The 27948-nt window shown below is 42.4% G+C and overlaps 1 protein-coding gene across 1 annotated transcript in view; it reads right to left on the bottom strand.

The window, feature by feature from the left end:
- Window positions 1-8749: 8749 nt before the first annotated feature.
- NUFIP2 (nuclear FMR1 interacting protein 2) overlaps window positions 8750-27948 on the bottom strand; it is a 28120-nt gene continuing 8921 nt past the window's right edge. Inside the window, exons 2-4 of the mRNA XM_069945691.1 lie at window positions 13166-14830; window positions 11396-11428; window positions 8750-10041 (exon numbers count right to left, since the gene is read on the bottom strand). Coding sequence (XP_069801792.1) covers window positions 9989-10041; window positions 11396-11428; window positions 13166-14830 — 1751 coding nt within the window. The 3' untranslated portion in view covers window positions 8750-9988. The remainder of the gene's footprint in view (window positions 10042-11395; window positions 11429-13165; window positions 14831-27948) is intronic.

Here is a 27948-nt window from a genome sequence, read left to right as displayed (position 1 = left end):
AAAGCTTTATACATTATCTTTATGCGTTTTTTTCAAATAAAGTAGAAAAAGGAAGAACAAAACTATGTACCTGAATTGTACACTACAAACACAGGGTGAATAGCAATGCACTAGGATGAGCATACATGAAGGTAGACACAAGCCACTAGAGTTTTAAAACAAGAGCCAAAATTTCAGAATTTGTGGAGCTTTTTTGACAATGGTGTAATGAGTATACAGAGAATGGTGTGACCAATGACAAAAAATCCAGTGTCAGGGGGAACCTGTGAATGCAAAAAAAAAAAAAAAAAACATCTATGGAAGAGAGCAGGAGATGGTCAAGAGTTTTTCAGAGGAACAGGTGGCAAAGTCAAGCAACTTGCCGCTGACTCGAACACCGAAGCTCCAAGTAACATTCCCAAACACCACCTTATTTCCGCAACCCATGCACGGGCCATAAATGCGGACAATGTGCTAAGGAATGGAGGTTGGGGCTTCCAACATCAATATTCATAGTCATGCCGGGAGCTGGGAAACTTTAAATCTTTGTGCTACTGTACTGACACACAGCATGAAGATTTAAACCATTTCTGAGCTCCCGGCATCGTTATGAGTGAGGCCAAGAGCTCCAAACTCTGTTTTGTAGCACATTGTCCACATTTACGAACCGTGCACGTAACATGGTATTTAGGCCTAACTGATCATTCCTTAATATGGATGGGCTAGAAAGGACTTACAGCACTACTGTTAATTTGGAAAAGGCAGGCAAGACGTCAGTAGGCTAAAGAATAGAGATGAGTGAACCTCGAGCATGCTCGAGTCGATCCGAACTTCGGCATTTGATTAGCAGTGGCTGCTGAAGTTGGATAAAGCCCTAAGGCTATGTGGAAAACATGGATATAGTCATTGGCTGTATCCATGTTTTCCAGACAACCTTAGAGCTTTATCCAAGTTCTGCAGCCCCAGCTAATCAAATACCGAACGTTCGGGTTCGGATCGACTCGAACCAGAACCCGGTTCTCTCATCTCTACTAAAGAACTGAAAACAGACCAGCGTGCAGTGAAAACCATTGCCTGGCCAGATGAATCCAGATTTGTGTTACATCATGCAGATGGACAGGTCAGGATTAGGCAAAAACAGCAAGAATCAATAAACCCTTTAAATCAGGTGTAAAAAGTTCAAGATGGAGTAACAGTGTGGAAAAGGTTCTCTTTCCTGGGCCCTTTGACATTATATTTTGACTGACCAAGGGCCAACCCTTCACTGCAGCCACTTGCCCCTTAGCAGATAGACACTTATAAGAGGACAATTCACCATGCCACAGGGGTTTATATATTTTCAGATTGGTTCTAGGAACATGGCAGTGAGTTTTCCTTGCTTCCTTGGCTGTAAAGCCAATAGAAATTTATTAAGTAAAATATTTGGGAGGAAGTGGCACATTCTGTTCAGAGCAGATCACTACCAACATGTACATACAATTTGTGGTAGTGACAGGTACAGTACACCACAAATGTTTATTGGCATGGAAAGAAATAAGGATGGTCATGACCAATTGTAGGGATCATTTTAAAAATTAATAATTGAAACATGCAATATTTTAGGCATATACAAGTCTGTTCCATTTTAAGCAAGTTTTATACATATACACTATGTATATTGAATACCCTTGCATTGATGTCATACACATCAGAAGACAGAGCTTGTCACTGTCAACTTCACCCCACTCACATTAGTGCTAGGGAGGTGAAGGACAAAAAACAATGAACGATTTGATTAAAAAAATGAAGAGCAGACCTATTTCTTTTTGTTTTGACTATCCAGGATAAGAGTGGCGACCTCAGTGCTGTGAGCAACCAGACGGCCCTTTGGTGGGGAAATGCCAAGTCAACTTAAAAATAACAACCAATAACAGGGCTTTTCCAAGACTATTAACCTTTCCATTGGATAGGCCATCAATATAAAAGTGGTAGGGGGTAGACCAAGCATGTAAAACCTTTAGTTGTATTAGTACTGTACCTGTATCCATCGCCGCAATATTTCTCATTGTTTCCAAATCATGAAAAATAAAAACCTTGTGAATATTCTTGAACATAAACCTCTTTGGGTACTGTATAAATCATCTCTATGGTTAAAAAAAGAATTCTTTGTGATCTGTCCCCATGTTACTCTATTAAATATGACTTATAACCTATAACTATTCCTCCATACAGTTGAAGACCTGCTGGTTACGGTCTAAAGCCAAGGAGGACAGCTGTTTGCTGAAAGACCTCGCCCCCTGTAAACTGATGTCTACACAAAAATAAAGATTACAGCACGAGACGGTGAGTGCCTTTGCATTTTTCTTCCTTCTTGGCTAATGCTAAGATTTATACCTTTGCAACATGGTCTCAATATTCATGCCAGCCTAACGTCGGCCTGTGTGTGACCTGTTCTGGCTATGAAGTCCATTAATTACTATTTGATAACAGATAGCAACCAGAGCTCAGCATCCTCTTGTCACACCTCACAATCTTTAGTTTATTGACCTGTTGTAAATTGCAGACCCTTCTCTTGAATTTGTTATTCTTAGTTTCTAAAATCCTTTGATGACCTGTGTTGTGTGTAAGTCTGTGAATTTTTGTTTTGTATAACATGTCCAATGTAGGGCGCTAGACTCCTGAAAGCTTAAAATGAAATATTCTCAGGCGATTTCTTTCCTATTCTGCTGTCTATTGCTAACATGGTACAACACTACAATACTAGCAACTATTCCTCATAACAGCACTTCCTCTACCTCCTGAGTCCCTTGTATTCTAAGTTTACTGTATTTAAAGGCAAACTAAAAGCAGGTTTGTATATACGAGCCTGCTATGCACTTGTAGTCAGTTACATGTTGATTCAAAGTATAGTTTGTTGCCTGGTCCGTTTTTCTTTATTTAGAAAAATTAGAATATTTAAATCAGGTAGTTTGTTGCACTGGAGGTCTTCCCCAATTTCTCAGTGCACTAGTCTAAGTCACCTTCACCTGAAGAAGGCACTGAAGATCCCAAACTTGCACAGTAATAGCATACATGCAGCTCCCGGCTGGGGAAATAAGATGTCACTACATTATGCATATGTAAATATGGATAAGCGGGCAGCACACCAGAGGATAGCAGGCGTCAAACTACCAAATTTAAATAATTAAATTTAGCAAAATAAAAGAAAAAAGGGTTGTGGTAAAGTATTTTTTGAGCCAGCGTGTAAGGGACTAACAAACCAACAGGTTTATGTTGCTCCTCTCACTTCCCAGAGACTTCTCCCCTCTCCCCCCCCCCCCCCTCCAATCGATTAAGGCCAACTTTTCAGCACTTTTTCTGAGTGACATTTGCTCTAAGGGCCCTATTACAGTAACAGATTATCTGACAGATCAGATTTTTTTGAGCCAAAACCAGGAACAGGCTATAAACAGAGAACATGTCATAAAGGAGAGACTGAGTTTTCTCCCCTTTTCAAATCCATTCCGGGCTTTGGCTTAAAAAAAATCTGTCAGATAATCTGTTGGTGTAATAGGGCCCTAAGATAAAGTACAAAGATTTTTGAATTGATAAGCATTATTTATTCAAAGTTTGTTGAAAATTTAGTGACCATTTAAAACAGGACAACATATTCTGATGCCAGAAACCCTTTAAGTCTTTATAAATGGGACTTAAAACAGCTGCAATTTACATTTACAGAAACCAAACCCTCGGTAGAATTCAAGGCAATGATGTAATCTTTTACATGTGCCTTTGCGACTGCATGTCAGTAAGCTAGGCATGATTTATTGTTGACAATAGGAAATTGCCATCATCCATTATTAAAGAGTACCTGTCATTAGAACAAACTTTTCATCAGTCGAGGTCTGAGTGTCCAGACTTCGATCAGGAGAACTCCACGGTGCCATTCGTCCTCTCCCCACTGTCTGTCTGACTTGGACAGCCCCATAGACTTATATTATGTGGCTATACAGGTCACATAATAGAGGGCCAGGAGACTGCGCTGCACTTGCACTTCTCCCGGTTAGTTCTCCTGATTGGTCGGGATTCGAACGGACTGACCGATCAAAACTTTAAGAGCCATTGCCAGTTATACTCAAGGCGGCAATAGACCTATGGCTCTTTCCAGGATCCTATGCACTGCCTAAATGAATCTGTTTTGTGAGCAGAACTGTAGTGATTTAGACTAAGACAGGTACAATTTTGTTTCCTTCTCTGTGACAAAGAACAAGTTTACACTATAACATTGTAAACTTTATCAGTCACTGGTAATCTCCAAACGTTGTGAGGATCTCCATGTTGAAAATTAAACCAACCAAATACAAGCTAATTTAGCGGCTGAGAAATAGGAATACGCTTGAGCCGACAATTTTATGCTGCAACAACATGGAAAACATGTTCATTTAACTGCAGAGAAATGTTTTATTAACAAGTTATTGAATTAGAACATAATACTGGACAGGATGTACAAACAGTGTGATGTATATACCTCATGTTAACAGAATAAAAAAAAAAAAAAAGTGCCATCACTGCAGCTGAGTGATCTTTAGCATTAGGGTTGTGAAACAGCACAAACAATAAAACATTTCCTGCATTAAAAGGCCAAGTAACCACATAATATAGAACGTTCCTACTCCTTAAATAAAAACATGGTCATGAACTTTTTTGGCAAATTAAGACTTGATGACAGAAGCAATATCGTCTACCCAAATATGTTTCCCTGATTGGATAAACCTAATAAAAGTGTGAAAAACTAAACTACATTTTACAGAGATGAATTTTAGATATCTACAATGTGTTACTTGCCTTTTAAGAGATCACTAAACCCAGAGCACATGCTGCCATACAAAAGCATTAGCCTTCCCTCACAATAGATTTTCTTGTTTATCTTTCTGCAGTCATTAGAGATGCAATGTTTAGTGATGAACAACCATTGGGGGCTTAAATATAGGTATTGAAAACAATGGTCATTGAAAAGTGCTAGAGCATAGCAACCTGGTTTAAAGCCAGGGGTGTTGAATTTGTAACCCTCCAGCTGTTGCAATCATTCCCGGACAGCCAAGGTTTTAGCTTTGGCTGTCCTGGTATAATGGGAATTGTAGTTTTGCAACAGCGGGAGGGACGCAGGTTTGACACCAGTGGTTTAAAGTGAATCAAGTTTTTAACACATCTATTTTAAAGGGCCAACAATCTGTGCAGCTTAGTTTCTTTATATACCTAAAAAATGAGAGCTAATTCTTTCTGATGCAGAGCTCCAAATCTACCAGAATTAATGATAAAATACCATCTTCATTTAAGGCAGATGAATGAATGAGATCCAGTACCTTAAAAAGTATCAGGCCAGGAGGGATGAACCACTTTTTTTTTTTTTTTTGGGGGGTGGGGGGGGGGGGGGGGGGGTAATGGGCATTTAACAATCGTCTTTTTGCACAACAGTCATTTCATGCCCCAAATAATGGAACACCAGTCATAACAGCTATTATTTGGGCACAAAATTACGGCTGTCCGAAAAAAAACTACCGCCAAAAAACAAAACAAAAAGACAATAGGCCTTAACCTGTAACAGTGTTACTTTGGCCACCATTTGAGAGGTTCGTGTTTTGTACTAATGCTTTTATTAGGCTAGTGGTCCATAAGGGGGAGGCCTGAATGTCTCTAAAATTTTCTGCATGATAGAGCAGCATGTGTTTTAGGTCTAGTGATTTGGTCATGTATAATCAACCCAAATCTGAACTTGAGCGTTCCATCCAAGGAAACATCTATTACTTAGTGTAGATGGCTGGAAAGCTGTGTAGGGAAGGGGTGTCTACTCTCAGTTAAGACAACAGTGTGGGAATACAGTTGTCAAACACCACAAACCACTTAACAGAGTTTTCCAATGGCAAACATATTTGCCTAAGCCATGAACCATAGGTTAACAACACAGACAGGTGAACAAAGAAAAATTCCTCAGACAGAACTTTGAGTAGAATTTCCTTGTCAGGGCTACTAAATGAAGACCTTAAGTTGCCTTCATGGACATGTTGTTGATGCAGTGCTTCACAGTACAACGGGCACATATAGTGATCACAGATTCCTACAGAAAAAACACCAAGGTAAATTCACATGCAGTGTAGTTGGCACTGCAGCACTGATGTTACATTGTAGTGAACAGTTTTAGGGCAAATATATAATATATGCATATTTATTTTAAAAAAATCATGTCTTTTTCTTTTTCGCTCCGCTAAGCTTTATGGGGAAAAATCTGCAGCATACAAAACTTCATGTAATAATAAATTACATGTGACCAATTGCACCTTGATTTTACATACACACAATTTCTTAAGCAAAAATGCATAAAACTAAAGTAAAGTTGCATCTATATAAACACATTGCTTTGCAGATAGTGGTTTGACTTCTACGTGAACACAGCCTTATTAGGATCTAAGGCCTTAATACCCCGCATCAACAAGCTGCACATATAGACAACTTCCAGGCTAGGCTTACACATTAAGTTTCTGAAGTTTTTAGTTAGGTCCACACAGGCCTGGGTTGGGTAAGGAAAAAACAGAACTGCCCTAAATCATGTGGTATTGGTAATGGATAGTTGAAAAAATAAATGATAAAAGGTGTGTGTGTGTATATATTATATCTGACCGCCTACAGACCCCACAACTTCCATACCAATTTTTCCAGTCTTCTACTGCTCTCAGCCTCTTCCATGCTTTGTTATCCCAACCTCATAGAACCTGCAGGCTAATAGTATAAATGCCTGGGGAAGGACACTGCGGTGACTACTGAGTCACTGAGACAGGAGGCCCCTTGGGGTAAGGATAATACAGAGCCTAAAACAAGCGGAGAACCAGCAGCATTAGCGCGGAAGCTGTGGCGAGCAGGTGGAGGCGAGTATACTATGCTTTACACACTGCAATTTTACTCACAAATTTTTCATTTCTCCCAGACAATCTCTTTAAAGTGTCATCCACTTTCCCATTACTATATGGATCAACAGATCTTTTCCTGTACGAACTTAAAGCAAACCTTTTACCCCGGCTGCCAGGGCAGAGCCCACCCGACCTCCCTGTTGAGCCCCATATACATACCCCTTCCATGAAGTTGCGCTGCTGAAAAATCGCTGTGGGAGGCCCTGCGTGGACGTTATGCTAATTACCAGAGATGAGTCAGACAACCATAGAAAGTGACTGGAGCAGTAATTTTCTATGGATCTCATACTCCTCTCTGGTAATAGCATAACGTGCATGCAGGGCTTCAGACAGCGATCTCTTGAAGGCGGGACCGGGTCCAGGAACGGGACTTCATGGAAGGGGTAAGTATATGGGGCTCCACCGGGGGGGTTGGGCGGCTCTTCCCCCGGCAGCCAGGGTGAAAAGTTCCCTTTAAGCCTTATGATTTTTTTCTGTTTAAACTTTATTTCTGCAAAACAAAAATGGAAGATATCAGAAGACAAAGCTTCCTTAAAATTGAAGTTTACTAATAGGCAATGTGTAAACCTATTCTTCACGCTTGATGTTTTAAAATTCTACTATAGCCCGAGACCATTATCCAGACTACACAACAGATCGGACAAAACAAGGTGGCAAATTTTATATGACACAACAAGGTTTTGTATTTTGGCCAATAAAAACTTGACTAACTGTACGTTGCCATTCACAGTTCAATACCATGCCACTATGATAAAGTCTCACTTTAAACGTGTATCATTAAATTTTAGGCAACCTAAATAGTTGTTTTTTGCTAGTTTTTATGGACATGGTAATGTACCCACAGAGGAAATAGCCATAAAAGAAATAAAATAAACAGGTAACAATGTAAAGGAGATCAAGTTAACAAACCGTATAAATCAACTGTGTAGCATTTGTGCCTATTTCCTGCAGTAAAATAAATAATTCCAAGCAAGAATTGTTTGATATGTACTATTTAAACATTTCTACAAAAGAAAAAAAAATGCTGGCAACGTATTAACCAAGCAGCTTTCTAATGAAATGTTTACATTTTGATCCATAATCACTAGAGATGAGCGAACCGGGTTCAGATTCGAGTTCATCCGAACCCGAACGTTCGGTATTTGATTAGCTGGGGCTGCTGAACTTGGATAAAGCTCTAAGGTTGTCTGGAAAACATGGATACAGCCAATGACTATATCCATGCTTTCCACATAGCCTTAGGGCTTTATCCAAGTTCAGCAGCCACCGCTAATCACATGCCGAAAGTTCGGGTTCAGATAGACTCGAGCATGCTCCAGGTTCGCTCATCTCTAATAAGCACATATTCTGCTTGTTGACCATACCAGCAACCAATGGTTAAACTCTCTCTCTAGACCTGGGGTGATATCGAGGGGACTTTTTGCAACTAAGTAATTCACCCCCTTCAAACACTGGAGGGTCCTGCAAGATGAAAAAAACAATGTGATTTCTAAATATATATTTATAGCACCATTCGATTCTAAATAACATTTTTGTTGCAGAGGCACTCTCACCACTATTGCCTGCATAGAAGCCCAACACTGTGCTCTGCACAAGTGATATAAGTAACAAACCAAACAAGCATGGAGGACATTGCTTGAAGACAAAGCGACAGTGAGCAACTGAGGAGTGCCACTCCCAACATGTGGATATACTGCAACTATTCTCCCAGTAGCATCTAATGCACTGCAGGCCACTCGCTTAATGCAAAGGGTCAATACCTTTATTGCTTAAGTCCTGCTTCTAGCACTGTCCTCATACAGAAAGGGCACTCTCAAAATTATAAAAAGACTCAAAGATTTTCAGAAGCATACAGTTGAAAAATATATATATATGTAATCGGACTCTTGTCAGAGCCATGGAGGAATTCAACATGACAGTCATGTGCAATCTGTTTATATTCAAAGTACATGTAGGGTAAAAGAAGAAAACCAAGAGGACAGGTATTAGCAACACACAAAGAGATGATACAGCCAGTGTCCAGAACAGCCTCACGCAGCTTGTTCCCCTTTCATACAATGACATCAAACAGGGAACAGATTGGACTCTCTCTATATATATCTTTTACATATATTAAATGCCTAAATAGATTAATTTCTTTTGCGTTTTGCGATTTTTTTTTTCCGTCCTTTGTTCTTAAATTTTAAAGCATCTTTCCTAGTCTTCAATAGATGGGACACAAATTCCAATGGTCAAAATTAAGAAAACCTGCTTGTCCGAATTTTCCAAAAAGTGCATCTGTCTCCAGTTCCAAAAAAAGTGAAAAAATTAAGACAGCTTGCGTTTTTTTTTTTATTTATTGTGTCTTTCATTTGTAAATCCCAGAAGAACAAAAAAAAAAGAAATAGGGAAAAAAAAGAAAAAACAAAAAGGATATATATAAAGTGTTATTCTGAAACGTAAAAATGTGTTTCTTTTTTTTTTAGCCAGGATAAATGTCATATGCAGAAGCCATTTTAAACACAAATACGAGGTTGGGGAATGAGACCAGAACTGTTGGAATCAATCCCCCCCAAAAAGTGATATGATGTGCTCTCTCATCATTGGCAGATAAGTATGCATGTCTTATTCAATGTAATACAGGATCGGGAATACAATGCTTCTGTATTCAAAACCTTAGTCTTGTGTGAAAACAACAAAAACAACTGGAAAAAAAAAACAATAATTAAAGTACCAGTAATTTAACTTTTTTCCCTGGGAAAGGAAGTAATGGTTCCTGACTGTTTTATTAATATTTTCATTTTAAATTTGTTTAAATAACTATATATTTATATATATTTATATAGATAGAATTTTCTATACATAGTTATCTAAACAAAATATATATATATACGTATATATATTTATTTATATAATTATATATCCAAGAATTTGATTCTGTTATGTTGTTGTTTTCCCCTCTCTGTTTCTTGCACCATTTCCTTTTTTTTTTTTTTTTTCTTTTTTTTTTTCTTTATATTCTTTAAAGGAGCATGACAGCCAGGTAATGTCTCTCATGCACTGATGAAATGACTTCGGAAAAGTAAAGCCAGCGTCCCCTGGCAGTAATCTCAGAGATCAGGGCGGTCCATGGCTTCATTATAAGTGATTATCCTATTGGGATCTGAAAGACAAAAGCATAAAATAAAGCCTTGCATTATTCAAAATGTCGATTAAGTCTAATAATTACTTTCTGCAAAATGTAAGAAACCTTAGGTTAGGTTTATAAACACATGCTGTACCAATCAAAGCAACTTGGTAGCACAGCCTGCTGGGTAATTTATGGGCTCCCAGCAACATTACTGGTGGTCAAGTTGTAGTCAAAGTCAAGTGCAGCCTGTCCGTTGCAGAGATGATCAAATAAACATAGTACAAAATCCCAATACTAAATGTAAAGCATAAAAGTGGTCGATTGGTTCCGTTAAGAAAATGAGGCTTCACTTTCCAAGTACTTTACAAAGTAATCAAAACGCTTGGGAAAATGTGCAATGGGTTTTCCAGAGAATTGTAGCACCACCGATGCTTTAGTCTTGCTCCTCAGTCACTATTGATGAGCGAATCAGTATCCCTGTTTGGCACTCGAATACCTGTGGCTGAAGAAGTTGGATGCAGCCCGAGAGTCCAGGAATACAACTTCTTTAGTCACCTTCTTCAAATGCTGAACAATCATCGCTATGAATGAGTGCCAATGACAAAGCCATATTAGACATTTATATGACAAATGTAAGCTACAATGTTCATATGTATACTAGTATTTACTGACTTGCTTATCTCCAGAAGATGCACTGCATTATGTAAATACGACTGCATAAAGACCCTTGTAGTGCACTATACTGTAGTAGAGCCCTGAAATTTAACATTTCACTGAAATACAAAACATTTGACTTGTGATTTATTTCATTTTTTTTTTATGACAGGGGAAAAAGCCAGGAGGAAGCACATGGTAGCACATACACTTCCAAGTCTCATGCACACAAGTCATCTGCATTTTGCCTAGTAATATGGGCACTGAGTTCTGAGTTCCAGAAGCATTAAACCTGGTCTGATCTAAGTCATGCAATGGAACACGCTAAAAAACAAACATCGAACAATACTGGCCATAGCGCATGAGGATAAAGCAACACAATAAGGATTAGATTGTGTCTCTTACCTACTACAGATATTAAAACTAAAATAAATGGAGGAGGGGGGATGATCGACAAGGACCACTTTCTATAGCTGGTTATAAAATAAAGTGAATGTTTCCTTCAGCCATCTAGTACTAGCTAGTTACCCATAATGGGATGCTATGCAGTAGCTCTGAACAGCAGGTGGCGCTGTGTGGACTGAGTTTTTCCACACACATTTAGGCCAGAACCCGATGCTGTGTATAGGCCAGGGCCATGTTAATGATTACATATACATAAAAGAAACAGATAAGACACCTTTGTTTAGTCAAGGTAAGCAAATGTAAGCAGTTTACCTTTCAGTCAACTTACCTTGTTTTTGCAAGTTCAAAATAGATTCCATTTCTGGTAAAAAAAAAAAAAAAATATTGTGAATTTTTCATAGAAATGACAACAAGAACAACATGCACAAAACTGAGTCATCTCATCGTTCAGCCTAAAATGTATCTTGTAGACAGTACAGAAAAGGTGTTAGCCATCAATATGGTCATAGCTGGACAGATCTCAAGGTGAGAGAGACCTGTATAGCTTTTCACAAGTCAAGAAGGGATTAAATGGTTGAACCGAATAAACTTTTAGCAGAACTTCAAGAGGTACCTATCCTTTAAAAAAGCACACACTTCTGACAGGTCAGAAAATTTGGATCTGATCACCACTGCTTGGAGGCTTAAGCAGTGTACAGCTTTGCCCGAATTTTATAAAAATTTTTTGTAGAGGACAGGTACCCTTTAATATAATCAGACTAATAATGCTGGGTTCAACTGTGACAGGTTTATGTATCGCCCCTAAATTCACCAGCTCGGCGCCCATTCTAAGACCTGTGTCATCTACTAGTCTAGTCCCCTGAAGTCTTCCCAAATTATTGTTGCCAACTGCAACCCAGAACATTAACAGGGGCATGTATCACAAGATGCAGACTAAAAAGAAGACATTGTAGAGTGGTTGCCAAAGTGGCTATAGTAATGGAGCAGAAAAATGGCACACTCCGGAAGTAAAAGGAATAGTCATAAAAACAGGGGTAAACAGGTACTGCCATCTCATAAAATGATAGTGTAACACTCTATAATAGTTTAGGTAATGGGGAAATCGCTGATACAACAATTTCCTAACATGCCTACACGTAATGCTAAATGAATCCCTGGTACTAAAAGATATCAACACCTCCAGTCATTTACTGCTTCTAAACATACAGATCAGTGTGCACAATACATATCACACATATTCTTTCACTTTAAACCATTAAACTCACAACTGAAAATTTTCAGAAATGCAAAGAATAACAAATAATAGCTCTGACATCAGCAAATCACTTAGTACATGTTATAGCCCTGTCTTCCACCATGTTGACTTTTCTCCATTGCCATGGAAAAATGTGACTATGATCTCAAGTTCTACACAATACTGAATAATAGTGAGATCGCAAAGGATATAAAAAAAAAATCATCCAGTGGGCTTACTGATGCGCCTTGGTGCTCGATCAGTCTCCTTGCAGGAGATGGGTTCCACAGACTTATTATGAAGACTATGTCCTGCAGTGTTCTCATATGCACACAAAGAGCCCAGCCAGGAGCAGACTGCTCCACACACTGTAGCGCTGTTACTAGAGGTCAGCTCCCATTGACTTAAATCAGTGCTGAGCTGCCTTGCAGGGGTTATCCAGCGCTACAAAAACATGGCCACTTTCCTCCCTCTCTTGTCTCCAGTTTAGGTGTGGTTTGCAATTAAGCTCCATTTACTTCAATGAAACAGAGTTTGAAACCCCACCCAAACTGGAGACAAGAGAGGGGGAAAAGTGGCCATGTTTTTTTAGCACTGCATAACCCCTTTAAACCCAGCACAGCCACTACAAAATGTGCAAAGACAATTCCAACTCTGTTCTTTGTCTATGAGGGTGCCAAAACACTGGCAACAAGATGATCGTCTGTATTGCCAGAAGTCAGATCCCCACCAGATATTGATAGCTTATACTGAGAATAGGTCATCAATGGAAAAATATCCCTTCAAATTATGTCGCAGTTGAGGTTTGACAATATAACAGTTCACGTATTGCATGATCCCAACAAAGATGAGCACATTTTTTACCTTTAGTGTGATAGATTATAGCAGCCCTCAGGTCAAAAGAACCCCAGCTATCTTTGCAATCAAGATCTCCATGGTACCTCTTATCTTTGGCGGAGGTCTGTAAAGTGTTTTTCAGAGAGGTCTGAAGAGTTTCTTCGTTTTCACAGACCTTGGCCTGAAACACTAATAAACCCTGGCTAGCAGCTTCTGGCTTTTGCAGTTCTCCTATATGCAGAGTCTCTAAGGATAACACACCCCTGTCTCCCCCAGAACCATGAGCTGCTTTTAGTGTGGCACCATCCGGAACTTGAGGGCTAGTCCGTTTCTCCAGCTCATAGGCCTTGGGAAAAACAGGGCGCTCATTTCCTGAGGGAACAGTTTCAGCACCCTGTGATACAGGGAGGGTGGGGTGCTCCCAGACACCCTGCCCAGTGTCCGGCTTTTCTGCTCCAGCCTCAGGGCCAGCACTTGGTTCATTTATAAAAGACAAGCCCCACTGGTTCTGAAAAATTTCTCCCAAGCTATGCTGATTCGACTGTCCAGACTGGTCTCCCTGCAAAGCGTCTGGCAGGGCATGTTGCATATTTAAAGGATAAGTAAAAAGGCCAGATTTCTTTTGTTCAGAGGCAGAAGAGGATTCTGTGGGCAAAGTCTCTGCCCCCCCAGGCAGTGTGTGTGAAACAGTACTAGCAGCAGTAGCCATAAAACCCCCATCAGCTCCTACTAAAAGGGGTCCATTGGCAAAATTAATTGTAGATACAGACTTCATGGCAGACATGGGGACCTGGGACACACAGTTTGATGAAGTAATTTCCCCAGTCTGAGTGGAGAAGGAAAGGGGAGAGGGAGAAGTTGCGTTGTTCTGGGCTGCTTTATTGAGGTTCTCTTTAACTTTACTTGCATAACTAATTTTGGGAACTATTTTAGCACTACTGTTGTCAACAGGGAAAACAGGAGGTGGCTTAAACAAAGTCCATGAGTCCTCCTTAGTGGAACTAATAGGAGAAGCTTTCCCCTTGGGTCGGTCGTCAAATTTCTTTCCTACAACAGGTTTGGCATCAGAGTTTTTCCTCTGTATATCTCCAGGGTTTGATTTTCCCCGACCGATGCCCGTAGTTGAAGGTTCACTCTTCCAAGTTGCTTTACCATTATCCGCCCGAGTCGCCCCTTTCTGATCTAAAAACAAATCTGGCTTGAAATTTTCAGAATCCAGTTTAGTTTCAGAGTCTGACATTTTGCCAATCAAAAAGCTGGAGTTCTCAGCAGGCTTGGCATTGGTGAACTTGGCTTTCCTTTTGTTAGCTGTGGCATATCCACTTTCTGAACCACTGCCATCATTCTCGGCACCTTTGCTTACATAGCCGTTAGTAATAAAACCAGCGCTGTTGGAAAGCAAACCATTCTGAATGGGTCTGCTCTCACCCTTGTCTGTGCATTTGATATCTTTAGGTTTGCTTTCATAAGATTTCTCATTCTTTTTGTCCATACTATTTCTATGAAGCAAAGTTTTAGGTTTGTTGTTTGCCTTTCCAAAGTTAATAGTCTTGGCTAGGTGCTTAGAATTGGTGCCGATTTCTGCGGGGGCTTGCTGGCCACCGTTGTGAATTCTGGAGGCAGTATGGTTCGCAGACTTGTCAGAGCCCAGGGTCCTGCGGTCTCCTGTAGTACCATTTAGCTCTCCATGTACTATGAAGAAAGAAAAAACACACATTACAGAACAGAAATTAGCATTGTTGCTTATAACAAAGTTAATCTTAACCCTTTGAGGACCAAGCCCAAAATGACCCCGCGGACCGCGCCAGTTTCCATTTTTGCACTTTTTTTTTCCCTCCTCCCCTTCTAAGAGCTCTAGCACTTTAATTTATCATTACATGTATGATGGAATCCCAAAAATATCATTTATGAAAATATAAATTGGTGAAATTGGAAAAAAAGAATGCAATATGGTAACTTTTGGGGGGTTCCTGTGTCTACGTAATGCACTATACGGTAACATTGACATGATACCATTATTCTATAGGTCAGTCTGAACACAACCATATGCAGGTTTTCTTATATATATATATATATATATATATATATATATATATATATATATATATATATTTATTAATGAAATCCTTTTTTTTTTGCAATTAATTATTAATAAAATGGGCCTATTGTGACTCCTATAACGGTTTTACTTTTTTACCTACGGGGCGTCATTTTTTGCACCATGATCTCTAGTTTTTATTAACACCATATTTGTGTTGATTGGACGTTTTGATCACTTTTAAACACTATATATATATGTTTGTTTATTAAATTATTTTTATATGTTTTATTAATATTATGGGATAGGGGGGTGATTTTAACTTTTATTGGGGGTGGGGCTTTGGGATATTGTAAAAAACATTTTTAATTAATTAATTATTTTTTTTACACACTTTAAGTCCCCTTGGCGGATTTTAACATGCAATCATTAGATTGCAAACACTGATCATTACTATGCCATAGGCATAGCATTGATCAGTGTAATAGGTGCTCTGCTCATTGAGCCTGCCTGTGACAGACTCAATGAGCAGATCGCCGGTTGGACTACACAGAGGAAGTTAAGAGACCTCTGGCGGTCTGTCACAGCGACCGGGACCCTCGTTAAGGGGGTCCTTAACGGTAAGTAACAAGAGCTTCCCCTGTCACTTACACTTAAACGCTGCAATCGCGGCATTTAAAGGGTTAATGACAGGCTGCAGCGCGATCGCTGCAGCCTACCATTAACGGTGAGGGCAGGTCCTTTCATTTCAGAAGCTTTAGAAGTCAGTAGAATCAGCCCAAGCAATATATAATTTTATTATGTATTAGAATACCCCTTTAAAGAGGACCTGTCACCCCCGTGCCGGGGTGACAAGCTCCTGACCCCCTGATAGATCCCCCTATACTCACCTAATCGCGCCGGGTCCCGCTTCCTGATGAGGTCGGGTCACGGAGATTTCAGCTCCCGAAGCCCAGTGCGCGCGCACACAGCAGAGTCAGACGCTCATAGAGAATGAATGGGGAGTCCGATGCTCCGTCATTCTCTATGGGCATCGGACTCTCCTGTCAGTGCTCCCGCCGGGCTTCAGGAGCGGAAATCTCCGTGACCTGACCGCATCAGGAAGCGGGACCCGGCGCGATTAGGTAAGTATAGGGGGATCTAGCAGGGGGTCAGGAGCCTGTCACTCCGGTACGGGGGGTGACAGGTATCCTTTAAACACATGCACTGTGGTCCTTTTAGCTAATTCTGAAGAACATATCTCACAACCACTGCACAAGAAAGGCAAAGTTTCTGGAAGAAAGAAATTATATTTATCTAATCCCATAAAACCCCTTTAAGTGATGGTATATCACAGCCATAAAATGCTGTGAAGAAAAAAAGAAACAAAACAAAACATTTTGACTAACAGGGCCCTTTGACATGAAAACCACTATGAAGTATGAGCTCTCCAAGTTCTCTTGGCATGGCATGAAAGGAATTAGCTGTCTCTTAGTCATATGCTTTTCCAGAAAGCTAATTCAAATGCAAAATAGCGTCATTTCAGTCCTAATAAAGGGCTTGTCCAGGATGATAAAAACGCAGCTTTTTCTTCAGTGCCATACATGTCCTGAGGTTGTGTGTGTTATTACATCTCAGGCTGCATTCACAAGACCCGTAATTTTGGGGACCATTGAAGTGAATGTGGGCAGTCACATGATCTGTGCAGTGACCCGCAGCATGAAAAAATAGAACATGTCCTAGTGCTGATCACGGCACGGATCATCCCCCCGCTGCAGGGATGACAGGAGAGCATGATGTGCTCTCCTGTCACCGCATCTACAGTTCACCTATTCCCCTGTGCTGACCGGCTTCATGTTCACCAGAAGTGGCCTGGAGTACTCTGCTTTCTTCTCCGGAGGAGGATCGTTGCACAGATCCCCTAGCCAGAGCCCACCCGCCGTGTGTGAATTGCCTTAAATGGGTATTCCAGCTGAGAGTCCTTTTTTCTCAATTGCCGGGGAGGGGGTGGGTAAAAACATGGGTAAAAACATTTACCTCCACTTACCTCTCCAGCTCCAGTTCTCCCATCTGTATCCAGCTGCTCCTGACCACTTCCTGGTCTGAGACGGGCTTCGAGAGGTTACATGGGCAGAGCCACTCGGCCATTCAGTGGCTGTAGCGGTCTCCTGCCCATGTGACTTCCCAAAGTCCCTGAGAGACCAGGAAGCGGTCAGGAGCAGCTGGATACAGACGGGAGAACTGGAGCCGGAGAGGTAAGTGGATGTAATTTTTTTTCCCATTTTTTGTTGAGGTGGTGAGTAAAAACAATTACATCGACTTACCTCTCCGGCTCCTGTTCTCCCATCTGTATCCAGCTGCTCCTGACCGCTTCCTGGTCTGACACGGACTTTGGGAAGTCACATGGGCAGGATGCTGTTACAGCCACTAAATGGCTGAGTGGGCATGCCCATGTGACCTATCGAAGCCCGTCTCGGACTAGGATGTGGTCAGGAGCAGCTGGATACAGATGGGAGAACAGGAGCCGGAGAGGTAAGTGGATGTAATTGTTTTCACTCACCACCTCAACGAAAATTGTGAAAAAAAGGGGGCCGGGACAGAGAACCCCTTTAGTGTTAATGTGAGATGTAATACTACACACAACCTGATAAAAGGCGTGGTGTTGTTTCTGGAAAAGCAGATGTGTTTTACTAACTCTAAATGACTGTGGAGTCAGATAAATGATCTGCAGGTCTCCTAACATGATGCACCTGAGAAAGCTGTGCAAACACACACCTAGCACACTGCAAATATAATAATAAATATGATAATATATAATAAACCTTTCAAGTGAGTCAGAGAGGAACATTATGCACCTGTGCCCATGGCACACACTGGGTAGGAAATGTGCCTAGGCAAGCCCCACCTTGGCTGGTAAGGTGGCTATCCAGTCCAGAGCACAGCAGCTGATGGAGCAGGAGACAGCCGGCTCATCCACTGAAACAGCAACTTTGCTAATATCCTGAGAGTTAGGACAATGCCCAGCTACAATGGGAAGAAGCAGTGTGAGCCGCATGAGAAGGACGAATGACGTCTCACTTTCCATACCCCATCTAATGAATGGTACACAAGTCTTGCCAACCAAGGGAGGAATGGCTTAACAGTTGTACTTATTAATCTACTGTACAACTCCATCAGTAACTCCATCCTAAACTGTTTGCAACAGTCACTTACTAAAGGGGTCATCCAGGTTTAGAAAAACATGGCTCCTTTCCTCCAGAAACAGCATCTATACTGTCCTCAGTTTGGGGATGGGGGTTATAGCTAAGTTCTACTGAAGTAAATAGAGCAGAATTGTAATATCACTCACAACCAGAGGACAGGGGGTGACCCTGTTTTTGCAACAAAGTAGCAGTGCTTTATCTTATACTGAATAACTCCTGTGCTGTTTTTTCATCATGTCTGATCCTGCTAAGGCTGGGTTCACAGTGCGTTTTCAGCATCCGTTTAACGGATCTGTTTTTTATAACATCAAAAAAAAAGTAGTGTCAACAGTACTTTATTGTGCTTAAAAAAAAAATGCATCCGTTTGGATCTGTTTTTACAAATGCATCAGTTTTTTTGCAATCCGTTTTTTGCAAAAAACGTATGTTAAACGGATGCTGAAAACGCAGTGTGAACCTAGCCTAAGGACGCTATAATCAAGTGAGCAACAATAGTTACAGGCTAAACTGAGAACACCTACTGAGGTGTGACTGACAAACCAGAGTGCATTCCACCTCATGGGGCAGATGGCGGACCACCACAACATTGCTGGATGACATAACACTGAAACTGCACATCCGGCCAATCACTGCATATTTCCTATGTTTTGAAATGGAAAGCAGGATGTGGTGAGCAGTGGTAGGAGGGGAGCAGGAGGGGATGAATTCCTTCATTTATTTAAAGTGACTGTACCACCAGACCCAGGCTGAAGCACTGGAGGAGGCCGACCCACCCCCTGTGGGAGGAAACCCCCTCCCCTCTATGATAGGGTTCCATTGATTCTAATGGAGTCACGTCATGGAGGGGCTGGGGTTTCTTCCCACTGAGGGTGGGTCGGCCGCCTCCAGTGCTTCAGCCTGGGCCTAGTGGTACAGTCACTTTAAAGTAACTCCTGGTCTGTAAAGAGATACAAAAAAGCATACTCACCTGTCCTGATCCCCTACCATCGCCATATGGACAGCACTAGTTCCCCACTTCCTCTGATACGTCCGATCAGCCGGTCACCGATGACTGACCGAGCAGGCACAACACATCAAAGGATTTCTGGACCCTATTAGGGCCGTCACATGGGACATAAGTACTGTAACATAGGTACAGGTAACGTAGCCTTAGGTCCACATGTGGGAGAGAAGCTGCAGATTTTCCACAATTATTTTAATGATAAAGTCAGAAAGTCTGCAACATGTAAACATACTCTTATTACATTTTGAGCACTAGAATCCCCCTTTAAGTCTGAATATTTGGGTGGGATTTTTTTTTATTTTTAGCAAAGGACAACTCCCTTAATATGGCAGCCAATGGAGCCTGCTATGTAGGACTATAGTGGGGTGTATATAGGGCCAGTCATACCCCACAGAGGCCTATGGTATGTCTGTGGGGGTGGGCAGAGCATGATGGGAGTTGTAGTTCTGCAACAGCTGAAGCGCCACAGGTTGGGGAGCACACATAGATACAGACATGGCTCAGCCCTGCACAGCGCCATCACTACCTGATCCAATCCGCTACTGCCATCGGTCACCTTGACTGCGGGGTCCCGGGTCCGAGCTGTGGCAGGGAGGAGGGCAGCGGGTCTCACAGTCAGCCCAATGGCCCCTCTCATCCCGCTCGGGACGGTGCACGATAGCCGCACTGCTGACGTGTGAAGGCCGAGCTGCAGGGGGCGCCTCACCCCGGAGCCCCGGCACCTGGCGGCCGTACACTATCCCGGCTCCTGCTCTTACTCCACCATTCAACACCACTGTGCCGGAGCCGGGAAGTCTCGCTTGGCAAGAACTTACAGCTCTCGCGAGACTTCCTAGTGAGCAAGGCGCATGCCCACAGTACGTGTAACCACACGCGAGAGTACACGGCGAGAGGCTGCGTCACACTACAGAGGAGAGCGCATGCGCGAAACCGCCCTTGTCCCCTTTCCAAGTGCACCAATCAGAAGCGGAAACGTGACACCGCCCGGCGCAGTTACGTGTGGCGTGCCAGGGCCAACTGTATACGCGAAAACAGAGCAGTCAGCACAAGTGCAGACACAATGGCCGGAGCTGTCTGTCACTCCGACATCACACGCCCCGCCACTCAACCCAATGCTGTGCATATCTAACGGGGGATAGTGCTGGGAATCTATAAGCCAGTGTCCCCAGAATGTGGCGCTACTCTAGGATGGGGAACCTTGGGCCCTCCAGCTGTTGCAAAACTACAATTCCCATCATCATCAAAGCGAAGCTTTAGCAGTCCAGGCATGATGGGAATTGTAGTTTTGCAACAGCTGGAGGGCCCAAGGTTCCCCATCCCTGCTCAACTGCTATTGCAAAACTACAACTCCCAGCATGCCCCTGCAGGCATCTCTCCAGCTGGTGCAAAACTACAACTCTCAGCATGCCCCTGCAGGCATCTCTCCAGCTGGTGCAAAACTACAACTCTCAGCATGCCCCTGCAGGCATCTCTCCAGCTGGTGCAAAACTACAACTCTCAGCATGCCCCTGCAGGCATCTCTCCAGCTGGTGCAAAACTACAACTCTCAGCATGCCCCTGCAGGCATCTCTCCAGCTGGTGCAAAACTACAACTCTCAGCATGCCCCTGCAGGCATCTCTCCAGCTGGTGCAAAACTACAACTCTCAGCATGCCCCTGCAGGCATCTCTCCAGCTGGTGCAAAACTACAACTCTCAGCATGCCCGATGGCCTACAGCTGGTGCAAAACTACAACTCTCAGCATGCCCCTGAAGGCATCTCTCCAGCTGGTGCAAAACTACAACTCCCAGCATGCCCCTGCAGGCATCTCTCCAGCTGGTGCAAAACTACAACTCTCAGCATGCCCGATGGCCTACAGCTGGTGCAAAACTACAACTCTCAGCATGCCCCTGAAGGCATCTCTCCAGCTGGTGCAAAACTACAACTCTCAGCATGCCCCTGCAGGCATCTCTCCAGCTGGTGCAAAACTACAACTCTCAGCATGCCCCTGCAGGCATCTCTCCAGCTGGTGCAAAACTACAACTCTCAGCATGCCCCTGAAGGCATCTCTCCAGCTGGTGCAAAACTACAACTCTCAGCATGCCCGATGGCCTACAGCTGTCAGGGCATGATAGGAGCTGTAGTCTTGCAACTTCTGGAGAGTCACACGCTTTCCCGCCATTACGTGTTCCCTTGTCTAGTAGGGGTAGGTCACATAGTGGGATGCACCTGAGAACTCAACAGGCTCCTAAAGTGACTGTACCACCAGGCCCAGGCAGAAGCACTGGAGGCGGCCGACCCATCCCCAGTGGGAAGAGACCCCAGTCCCTCCATGACGTGACTCCAATGGAACCCTGTTATAGAGGGGCTGGAGTTTCTTCCCACTATGGGTGGGTCGGCCGCCTCCAATGCTTCAGCCTGGGCCTGGTGGTACAGTCACATTAAATTGCCATCTGTATCAGGTGTGGCCTACAGCAGAGTAAACAACAGTCTGCGGCAGTTTCCTATACCAATAAATAAATAAAAATAGATGCCAAAGGACACTTTCTGTCCTATGTCTGTGTTGCAGTATATTCATGGGAGCTTTTCCCATTTACCAGACAAGATCAAGTACAAATGGTCAAAGGCTGATCATCTGTCACATTTTATATTGGAGGAAAATTTTAAAATGCTAGGTCTAACGTCATGGAAGAGCTACATCCAAAAACCGAACCTCTATCTACATGAAAAACCGTGGAGAGCAAACATCATAGCTAGGAAACATTACAGGTGAAGAACGTTACAGCAGGGAGCATACTGAACCTGCAACCCCTGGTCACATGGTGACTGTCCGTATGGGATTTAAGCCCCTGAACATTGCATATAGGGAGGGGGTGACCTTACACTGCTCTATAATGTCCTTCATGCTGCTGCTGCTGCAGGTGTGTTATAGGGATCTAGGAGAACCGTGTATGACATCACATTAACACATCATATCCCCCATTAGAAATGTAGCCTGCAAAGGGGTGCCATGGTTCAGCGAAACACTATCTGAAGTGTATGGCCAGCTAAAGTTTTCAGAATGAAAAATTCACCAGCCATACAGTATAGGCAGAAAGCTAACAGGTGTATCAGAGGTGCAAGGGCAGGGAAAGCATTCACTGGCAGGACTAGTGCGCTCTGCAGCTCAGAAACAGTGATATGTAAGTAACAGTGATCTTAATGTGACTGTACCACCAGACCCAGGCTGAAGCACTGGAGGCGGCCGACCCACCCCCAGTGGGAAGAAACCCCAGCCCCTCCATGACGTGACTCTATTAGAATCAATGGAACCCTATCATACAGGGGCTGGAGTTTCTTCCCACTAAGGGTGGGTCCGCCCGCCTCCAGTACTTCAGCCTGGGCCTGGTGGTACAGTCACTTTAAAATTGCCAATACGTCCGTTTACATACAACATTTAACCTGCAGTACTTAAGTAGTCTGCCACTCTAAAGAAGATTAGATAAGGTTGGCAAAGAAAACTTAACTAAACGTGACACAGTAGTGCACAGAGTTTTCTGAAAAGTATCTTCTCTAAAAAATGTTGGCGATTTATTTAATATAAGTTCCTCCAATCTACGTGAATAAATCTAGCGCTATAAAATTCTAGTTTTCTAGAATAATTGGCTCAGCATTGGAGGGAGTTTAATGTATAAAGTTTATACGTCAAAACCCAATAATAAAAACAGTATGCGGTGAGCTCCCAAGCTCCATCTAGAGGTGACTGCAGGGATGGGCAGGCTGAACGGTAAACTTTATCTTTTGTCTTCTCTATCTATTGGTTTCACCTTTCACTGTAATGTTGTACAGATCACGTTCCAGCAACCTCCACCTTATTGTTACAAACAGTGCAGTAAGTCTCAGTTTAGTTTTAGGCTTAGTGGTGAGAATGGAAACTGTAATTTCAGAATTATTTTAAAATATAGGTACTAAAATGAAACATAAAAATGTATAACCTTTTTAAGTAATTTTCTGATGGCACATTCCCTTTAAAGGCTTTTTTACAGTTACTTACAAGCTCTTAGTTATACACAGCTGCAATACAGTACCCAAAGGAGTCTATGGGGCCCTACTTGAATCTGTAAGCTTCATATTCCATACTGAGGCTTATTTTGCTGCATTCATCAGCATTACTACTGGGATGTTTATCTGAACATTTTGGACAGTAAAGGATGTACTGTCAATGTATGATCACACCCATCTATTGGAGAATGGTGTTTCCATGTCCCTATCGGCCAGATGTGGTAGCCAAGATGTCCAGGTAGAGAATGAATGGAGAACTGGTTGTAATACTGGCACAGCTCTCTCCATTAAAGTCTATGGAATTACACATACAGCCAAACAAGTTTGTCAGCTGTCTCTGTACCTATTAAAAGATTTGAAAGTGTTAAATAACACACATGCCAACACCTCTCCATCCATCCTCAGCTCGGATGCAGTCAAAGACAATGACCTCATTTGGTGGAAGAAGAGTCAGAGATAAACCCCTGTTCCTTTGGTAAGCCATCACATACCTATGGGTTACAAGACAAAGGTCTAGAAATAACCTGGGTTATGCTCTTACAGACTTATACTTTCCTTCTTTGACACTTCGGGTGCTTAGGCTATGTGCACACTAAGGGCCCTATTCCACCGGACGATTATCGTTCAGATTATCGTTAAATCGTTCAAATCTAAACGATAATCGTTCGGTTGAAATGCAATTAACGACCGAACGAGAAATCGTTGATCGCTTTATAAGACCTGGACCTATTTTTATAATTGCTCGTTCGCACAACATTCGCAAATCGTTCGCATTGAATAAGACATGGTTCGGTCGTTCGCAATAGATACGAACGCAATAGAGAATAAATAGCGAAGAAAAACGATCGCAATTACGATTATAAGTAACGATTATCGTTCCATGGAAATGAGTCAACGTATTCAGGTCTTTCGCAATAGCGGTCGTTTGAGATTGTTAATCGTTAACGATTATGCAAACGATAATCGTCCGGTGGAATAGGGCCCCTAAGGAATCCCGGTCCACGCGCATCTCTGCCAGTCCCATAGACTCTATTCTATGGTTAGGCAAATTCTGCTGTCCGCCCAAAGAATGAACAGGTTTGTTCTCCAGGTGGACGGCGGAATCTGCTTGACCCTAGAATGGAGTCTATGGCATAGGCAGAGATGGGAGAGGTGGAATTTACTCAAGGGTGAACATACCCTTATACACCAATAGCTGTTGACCAAACCTTCGCTTCAAGCAGCACCAAATTGTTTGTGTGTCCTAAATGGATGGGTGAAAGCTGTTACCAGGCACCTGATGGGGCTTATCCCTCTAAAAACAAAAGGGTCCACAGGATAGGGGATATGTCTGATCGCAGGGTTCTGACCCCTGGGACCCCGAGATCTCTTTACAAATTTCATAATTTGTAAAATGGGTTAATTTGCCTATTCTTCTTTTACTCCTGACCCTAAAAAAGCAAGTATACAATCAGCTGCTATTGTCTTTGCGATCTATTGGGTGTTACAGTTCCCTGTAATTCTGTATGGATCACTTTCCAGTAGCCTCCTAATAATCATCAGAGACAGAAGGGGAAGTCTCAGCTAAGCTATAATCCTAGTGGCCAAGATGAAAACTGTAAGATTCTGATTTTTTTTATAGTTTTAATCACAAAATGTAAAGTTAAAAAAAAAAACCCCACTAAAGTTCTTTAAAAATTCTGTTTAACATACAAAATTCATTTGAACAGGTAATTTTCTGATGATACCTTCCCTTTAAAAGGGCTTCCCCACAAATGACATGCAGTACAATGCACACATGCTATTCACTCAGAAATACCTTATACTTAAACATAGCGGTATTTTACTTCTGCTTCTGGTGATGAAGACTGAAATGAGCAAGCATATGACTGCAAAGGTCGTAAAGCTTATGTGATGTAGTATGAGTCAGCTCTCTCCTTCACCCTCTTGTAGTGCTCAAGGGTCTGCAGTATATCAAGGATCCTCGTACAAGAAAGACTTCACTGAACATATAACATAGACAGATGCAGGAGTCCTTTTTACATCAGCTATGCAAATTCAATTGTTAGACCATCCTTTTAAAGGTGATGTCCAGGCATTGATGTGCTAGTCACAATATAGCTCATCAGTGACTGATCGGAACCTGCATTACACAGTGAATGGGGCAGAAGAAGTTGGCTAAGCTGCAGTAACTAGGTCCGACCACTGCACAGTGAAAGGAGCCAATTGCTTCTGACCCCGCTCAGCTCACTGTGTGTAATGTGGCCCAGAACAGCTGATCAGCAGGGGTGCCAGTAGTTGACACTCTGCTGATCAGTGACGCTTGATCTACCCTCTGGATAGCTCAGTCTGTTTTACTGAAAACCCCCTTTAAAGGAAACCTGTCAATTTAATAAGGCTGTTTACCCGGATATTATCATCATCATGTCACAGACATGGGGCAGCTGATTGATATAATGAATCTTTTTCCACAAGGGTTTATAACTTATAGTTGATGCTATGTCTGTGCACTCAAAGTAGGAAGTTATACAACTTTGTAATGTGCGTCATGTATGTGAATGGCCCCCTTTCCCGTGTTCCCCCCCACGCTAGACCCGGAAGTGTGGTGCATTATACTTAACGCATTCGTGTCGACCCCCGGCCGCCATCTTGTGACAATGATGTCATCTTCGGGAGGCCGGACGGACCGCTCCAGCTGTCCCTCATGCCGGCCCCCCTCTGCCGCGTCATCAGCTGCTCAGCCGCGATTGGCAGAGCACAGTTATGCTCAGCAAATGATGACGCGGCAGAGGGGGGCCGGCATGAGGGACGGCTGGAGCGGTCCGTCCGGCCTCCCGAAGATGACATCATTGTCACAAGATGGCGGCCGGGGGTCGACACGAATGCGTTAAGTATAATGCACCACACTTCCAGGTCTAGCGTGGGTGGGGGGGAACACAGGGAAGGGGGCCATTCACATACATAACACACATTACAAAGTTGTATAACTAAATCAATTATCATGAATACAGGAATATCCACTGCACACCAATTGCCATCAATTGTTTATGTTTTTTTTTTTATGCACTTTTAAGTTTTTTTTTTTTACAGTTTCCAACACAGGTAGCGAGGATTTAACATAAGTTATGGTGTACCATATTCCTGGACGTTTCGGTCATTTGCGACCTTTGTCAACATGGTATACTGTGCTCAAGAGTTATAGGAGACACCGTGTGGAAACTGCATAGGAGTAAGTGATGGCGGCCGGAGTATGTACACAGATTACTGTAAGTCTTTGATTAGGACCACCCACTGGACTCCAAAGCTCAGAATAAGCAGAGGCCTAAATGAAGAAAACTCAAGATTTACTGAATATTCCCCCCATATCATTTTGCTCAGCTCTTCCTGCTCTATAACATGATGGCTGCAAATCAAATTTCATAGTCAACATGATAGGTCCCCTTTAAGGTTGAGAGCAGCATCTGTTTTGTTTAAGGACTGCCTATTCATTAAAACATATGAAGCCTCACAGAGCAGTTTTCCACAGGAGGCCTATTGGTAAAAGCGAGTAAGAAGAGAACGTCATGTTCTAACAAAAACTAAGTGATTAGAAGAAGATTTAATTTAATCTTTTGAAGCACAATGCTAAATAATATACATCAATCATTCATCGAGCCTCGAGAAACCAAGGCGAGTAAAAATGGCCTTAGTGTACGTGAATTTAGAAAGTGATGCCAGCGATCACAATCACTGTAGAGTTAGGTTAGAGTTAGATGTCCACACAACGTACTTTTTAAGCAAAGAACGGCCGTCTTTTTCATTTAAAACAATGGCCATTGTTTTCATAATTCAATGATTTGCACTGAAGTCTATGGAAAAAATGGCCGTTGGTTCACAAAATGCATTAAATAATGGCCGCTGTTCACTAGGCCATCAAAATAACGTTCATGTTATTTATTCGTGGACATTATTTTGCGAACAGCAGCCATTATTTTAACTTTTTCGAAGTACTTTTTTTTCCAACTGTCCTTGGTATTAAAGTCAATGGACGTATTACAAGCCACAACCAAAAAGGGCAGCAAATACTGAACTAAAATGATGTTCCTACGTCTGTCTTTGCAATGTTGGCAAGAGGAACATGCTAAACCATGGCCGTTGTTTGACACTCAAAACAATGGCCATTGTTAGTATGGTAAGTGAACATAGCCTAAGACAGCTTTAGGATGCCTTCACACCTACCGTATCGCAGCAGAAAATCCGCTGCGGATCCGCAGCAGATTTAACTAAATGAATGAACACAGCATCAAATCCGCACTTACAAATCTGCTGCGGATCCGCAGCGGATTTGACAGTGCGTATTTAATGCTGTGTGCATTCATTTAGTTAGATCTGCTGCGGATCCGCAGCGGATTTTCTGCTGCGACACGGTAGGTGTGAAGGCATCCTTAATGGAAAAGGACAACAGTGAACAAACGTGCCATCATAACAATAGGTTTTGAAAACTCAAAAAAAAAAAGCAGCCATAAAAATGATTATTATTAGGGGCATTAATAATGTAAATGCTATTCATAGTGACATGTACAATAGGCACTTTATATAAGAACTGTCGC

This window comes from Dendropsophus ebraccatus, chromosome 11 (assembly GCF_027789765.1).
Source record: "Dendropsophus ebraccatus isolate aDenEbr1 chromosome 11, aDenEbr1.pat, whole genome shotgun sequence".
Classification (NCBI taxonomy): Eukaryota; Metazoa; Chordata; class Amphibia; order Anura; family Hylidae; genus Dendropsophus; species Dendropsophus ebraccatus.
Note: the sequence above shows the minus strand (reverse complement) of the source record. Positions and strands in the feature narration are given on the sequence as shown.